The sequence below is a fragment of the Microtus ochrogaster genome, chromosome 5 (genome assembly GCF_000317375.1).
Source record: "Microtus ochrogaster isolate Prairie Vole_2 chromosome 5, MicOch1.0, whole genome shotgun sequence".
Taxonomy (NCBI): domain Eukaryota; kingdom Metazoa; phylum Chordata; class Mammalia; order Rodentia; family Cricetidae; genus Microtus; species Microtus ochrogaster.
In genome coordinates, this window is record NC_022012.1 from 59,876,322 (window position 1) to 59,882,184 (window position 5,863).

Sequence of the window (5,863 nt, forward strand, 5' to 3'; positions counted from 1 at the left end):
TATTTATTTATTTATTTATTTATTTATTTATTTATTATGTATACAATATTCTGTCTGTGTGTATGTATACAGGCTAGAAGAGGGCACCAGACCTCATTACAGGTGGTTGTGAGCCACCATGTGGTTGCTGGGAATTGAACTCAGGACCTTTGGAAGAATAGGCCATGTTCTTAACCACTGAGCCATCTCGCCAGCCCCCTGATACTCCTATTCCTTGTACTTACACTGGTGCTAGGAAGATTGGATAGGAATGCGACTGAGATGGAATCAAAGGGAAAAGAAGAGATGACACTTAGAAGAGACACTTGAAACAAATGCCACAGATTCTTTTCCAGAGATGAATGAAATATAGAAAACACAAGTGCGCAGTTCAGAGCAGGAGAAAACAGGCACTAGGAGATTAGCATTATTGAAACACACCACTAAGGAGAAACCCCCTGAGCAATCCTCAGGGTCATAAAACAAACATTGGAGGATCTCAGGCAAGAGGAAGGGAGCAACCCCTCCAGCAGATGTGGATCTCCTCTCAGCAAGGTGGGGACAAACGAACAAAGCCTGCTGGGTTCTGCTCACTGCCAGGAGACCAGACTCTAACTCCTGGCTTTCTTTTTCTCTTCTCACTCCTAATGTATTCCAAACATGGATGCTTGTTCAAACCCAGTCTTACCAAACTAAAATATTTTCTGGTAGTTACTGGTAACTGGAGCTTCCCTGATGGCAGGGACTATAAATAAATTAAACAATCAAATGCCTGCCTTGACAACACTGTGATTGAACTCACAACAGTGCCATTGAGTGTTCAAAAACAGGCATGTGTTGAGAGTCGGTTTCTTTTAAGCAGGATAGGCCAGAGAGAAGAGAAGGAGACATCCCACATCTCACTGAAAGTATGTGATGGTCAGTTAAATCAGCTTCCCAGGTCTCTGAGTGTCAGTCTTGAAGTGACTTTGAGTCATGTGCATGGCAATAAAGCTATAAATATAGAAAGGGCCAAGCAATCATAACCATAGCCCCCATTTTAACCAGTTTTGCTTCTCATGAATTCTTCATTTTCAAGGAGCCATTATTCTAGACAAAAGCAAGAGTGAAGACTCAGTGACACCCTGGCCAAGTGTATCTTTTGCTCAAACAGCTCTCAGAGAGGAGCAACAGAAAGAAACTAGACATGAGTGGTGTGTGTGTGTGTGTGTGTGCGCGCGTGTGTGTGTGTGCGCGCGCGCGCGTGTGTGTGTGCGCGTGTGTGTGCGCGCGCGCGTGTGTGTGCGTGCGCGCGCGTGTGTGTGTGTGCGTGTGTGTGTGCGCGTGTGTGTGTGTGTGCGCGTGTGTGTGTGTGCGCGCGCGTGTGTGTGTGCGCGCGTGTGTGTGCGCGCGTGTGTGTGTGTGTGTGCGTGTGTGTGTGCGTGTGTGTGTGTGTGCGTGTGTGTGTGTGTGTGCGTGTGTGTGTGTGCGTGTGTGTGTGTGGTGTGGGGGCGGGGAGTAGAAGCACAGTGAAGAGTGTGTGAAGGGAGACACAAAAGAGTGAAGAGCCCTGGAGGAAAGAGTCACGGGGCAGATTTAAAAGATTTTTAGGAACTGCTAGTATTTAGACAGAGTCTCATGTGTTCTGATCTGAGCAGGGCTGAGCTTTGCCTCTCAAAACATTGTTATGTTCCTAATCACGTTGAGTCCAGATGTTTTGCTGCCAAGGCACTAGGGAGTGACATAGCTTGCTAGTGGCCCACTCAGGTGATTGCCCCCTTAACCCCAACACCAGCCTAATGCTACCCTGTGTCCTGCCTGTTATACCTATACGGTTGCTTAGCTTTTGGTAATCTAATGTTTGACCAAACCAAGACCCCATTTAAAAAGAAAACAAAAAATATTATAGGTTGTAGGCCTGATACCTAGTCTCCTCAAGGAACTGTCTTTTCTAAAAATCCACATGTTACAAAGCATCCTGTATTTCATTAGAATGCGTAGCCTCCTGTTGTGGAGGCAAAGAGCAGTATGCAGGATAACAGCCTAAACAAGGAGGGATACTCTTATCAACATTGACTGATAAAAGAAACTGGGTTGAGCATTTATCTTTGCAGTCATGGCTTCTGAATTAGACCTTCGTCTCCTTTCCTTGGGGTCCGAGCTGCAACTTCTGTGGGGATGTGGTAATGTGTGTCTACAGATGATGTTCATATACCTTTGTCAGAAGCTGGGTGTTAAAGGCCCGTTCCTTGTAACTGAGAATCTTCTCTGGGGTCACTCAGGTCATTGTTGGTGTGCCTCTAATGAGATGTCAACTATCCTTTAGTTGCTATTTCATTTGTATCTTAAAAAGGCCTTTTGCAAACAAATCCCAGGGCATTAAGGCACTTGACAAAGTCTTTATTGTGATTTTGTTAGTATTTTGTTCTAGTTTTACAAGGTTTTTGATTCTTAAAATAGTTGGTTAAACTCATGGGAAGACATGTCCAGTGATGAGAGAACTTTTTGTTTTAAGCTCAGAAATGTCTCCGTGAATACATTTTTGCTTCAACCACAATTCTCTTCCTGTTATTTTTCTCATAGTGAAATTATTTGCTTGTGTTTGTGAGACTGATGCTTGTTGTCATGGAAACAAACAATCTCACAAATTCAGTGCTTTAGAAATTAGGAAGAAAAGCAGACTGAAAGACACAGACCTTAGGAAAAGTAGACATTGGTGATTACTCTGGTATTAATTTGGTAGAAAATTTTCATTTTCTATATGCTTGGAGAATATCATTAATGCATTAACTAGCTTCTTTAAATCCAAAGTCACTACTGAGTGAGTTCATTTCCCTGTAGTCCTCCTGACTGCAAGCCAAGAAATTCAGAAGCAAAGGCACATGTGGAAAAATGGCCTATAGTAAGCAAAGGGAAAGTGTGTTGCAGACTTGAAACTTAGCAGAATTGTGGGAAATCAGACATCAAAACAAGTAGAAACCAACAAACAACCAAACTAAGCCAAGAAGCCAGCGATAGGAAGTTGCACTTTCATATTCTGCAAGTGAAGAAGATGTAGCGGTTATCACCATGCAAGCAACAAATTCTCAGGGCAAAGGGTTTTCATCTTTAAGTGCTGAGGAAAAAAGTCACTATGGTCTTGAAAATAAGTGTTCTTGGTTTCAGTGAAATATGCAGCTAATTCCGTCCCAGAGATGAGATGGCCTGTCTACTTTCAAAGTCATTTATAATGGACTAAGAACTTTCCATTAGGATCTGGTAGCCTTTCCAGCTTCTGTCTTATTTATCTTTCCCTCTACATTCTACCATGTATGAGGAGAGTGTTTGTGCATTGACATTTTTTCATTAATACTTATCTTTATTTTTGGTTGATGCTTAATTGTTTATGAGTAGTTCTGAAATGTTCATTGCACTCCGAGTTAAGAAAACAGCAGCTTTCAAAAATCTAGTATGTGCACTGTCATTTACATGAATGGAAAACAATTATTGGCATAATGTATGCTGAGGAGGCAGATAGTTTTATAGTTATGTCACAGTGTGGTATAAACCCTAGTAAAAGCATTCAATATAAAGTGACTAGTATATTTATATTACATTTGAAATATGGAAAATGAGGGTTTCAGTAGGAGACATCTGTGCCTATCATTAAGTTTAGGTTTCTATGTCTTTCCATTTAGGGGAAGTATAGATTAATGAAAGAGCCATGATTTAGTAGCAGACAATTTTGATCAGACAGAACAAGAAGTGTGCTCTATTTGATGACTCATTACTTTTAAGTTGTCCAGAATTATTGGTGACACAGTTTCATTGGAGTGAAGCTGTGTCAAAAGTTTGTACTTTTGCTCTCTTGAACCGAATACTCAAGTTAAAGTTTATTCAGAAAGCTGGGGTGGAAGCTAAGATTTGCAAGCAGTATAGGATTGTTGTAGTAACTGTAATTCATAAATTGAAATGAATATATTAAAATTAGAGAGAAAGGAAAACATCCTGGTAATGACATGGAGACCTTCGTGGAAGTGGGCTTTGTCCCAAAGTACCCTGACATCTGATAAAATATTGACATTCAGACATTGTTCCTTTTAGAAAAAAGTTAAAAGCGTCCATTTCTTCTGGGTGTCTGCCTTGACCTAGAGGGCCCCGTAATACAAATAAGCACATGGGGGTTGATAGTTAGGGATTGTGCAGCATGAAGTTTTCTTCTGCTGATTTGCTCCATTGATGAAAAACAGCCCCAAAGCTCAGAAACAATGATCAATTTTAGAGAGATTGAGTTTGAGTCCAGTAAGTTAGGATGTCTACCAGGATGAAGGAATACTTAACTATTCAGGTGACATTTAAAAAGTGATACTCTTTTAACCTCTGTTCTAGAACGTGGTTCACCCCAAGATCTAGTTACTAAGGACATCACGAACACGTCGATTGGGGCCTATTGGACATCTGCTCCAGGAATGGTTCGAGGGTACAGAGTCTCATGGAAGTCGCTTTATGATGACATTGAGGTTGGAGAGAAAAATCTTCCTGGAGATGCAATTCATACTATGATAGAGAATCTACAGCCAGAGACCAAGTACAGAATTTCAGTTTTTGCAACTTACAGCAGCGGAGAAGGAGAACCCGTGACTAAAGATGCCACAACCGAATGTAGGTAACTTCCCAAGAGTGTGGGGATACATGTTGGTGCCACCTAAGAACTAATCAGTTCAGGTGACATGAAATTGAGCCACTGAGGGTTTTTTTTTTTTTTTCACTTGGGAATAAGAACTGAACATGAATGATGGTTAAGTGTGGTTTAAGTTCCAATTAGGTTCTGATCTGAAAAATAATATATTTGGACCATTTTGAATTCTTCCCAGCCATGCGTATGTGTCCATTTTGTTTTCTAGTAAAAGGGTCAGCTAGCTAGGATACTAAACAAGTGAAAATACAGCTCCCATGTAGACCAAGCAAATTTAGGAGGCTTTGTGACTGCATGACCTTAGTCAAGGGCCTTAGCTTTCTTCAGATGTCAGTTTCCTAATCTGTAGAATACAGATGATAAATGTCTTCTCTTGCAGTGCCATGAGTATTAAATGAAGTGATAGTAGACAGAGCACCAGGTACAGTGCCTACCTAGCCACTTAAGGATGTTCTTCCTGTTTTCTGAGTGACAGTGTATATGTTTAGTAATTTCAACAAGGGTACCACCTTGGTAGGGGTGTGGAGAATGGAGAAAATCATGTGTATATGGAGGCAGGGAAGGATACTTGGACATATCTGTGCTTCTTGATCACTATTTTCTTTTCTTTTTTTTTTTTTTTTGAGACAGGGTTTTATTACGTAGCCCCTGATGGCTTAACCTAACTATGTCGATGAACTAGTTCCACATTCATAGAGATCTGCCTGCCTCTGCCTCTTGAGTGCTGGGATTAAGGGCGTGTGCCAGTAGATCTGGCCTCTCTTTGCTCACTTTTCCTGTGATGTGAATAGTGGTCTAAGGGATCACACTGGAAGGACTGTCTCAGGGAGGAATATATTCCGTTCACACTCTGTCTGGTATGAAGTTGTCCTTATCTAACACCGTAGCATGTACAATGCATAGGCATAACAAAAGCCGAATCGGAGCAATCCCAAGAAAGCATAGAATATTTAAACCTAACAAAACCAAAGCAACTGAGCCAAACCAAACAAGAAGGCAGCCATGATAAAACCAAATAACAACAAGCATCTGTTAGTCACAGACATTTCTACACATTTAGAGAAAAGCCTTTTCTTCGTTTGTTTTGGAAAGGTTCACAGTTTTACATGGGCTTCTCGAGTGTGCTTAGAAGTGTGTCCAGCATCACTTTATTTATTTTTATTTATTTTTTATTTTTTATTTTTTTTTAGGTTTTTCGAGACAGGGTTTCTCTGTAGCTTTGGTGCCTGT

General features: G+C 41.0%; 1 protein-coding gene across 1 annotated transcript in view; it reads left to right on the plus strand.

Moving 5' to 3' along the window:
- The window catches only part of Col12a1 (collagen type XII alpha 1 chain), a 109,353-nt gene that overhangs the window by 29,913 nt on the left and 73,577 nt on the right, over positions 1-5,863 (plus strand). Inside the window, exon 14 of the mRNA XM_013346412.2 lies at positions 4,327-4,599. Coding sequence (XP_013201866.1) covers positions 4,327-4,599 — 273 coding nt within the window. The remainder of the gene's footprint in view (positions 1-4,326; positions 4,600-5,863) is intronic.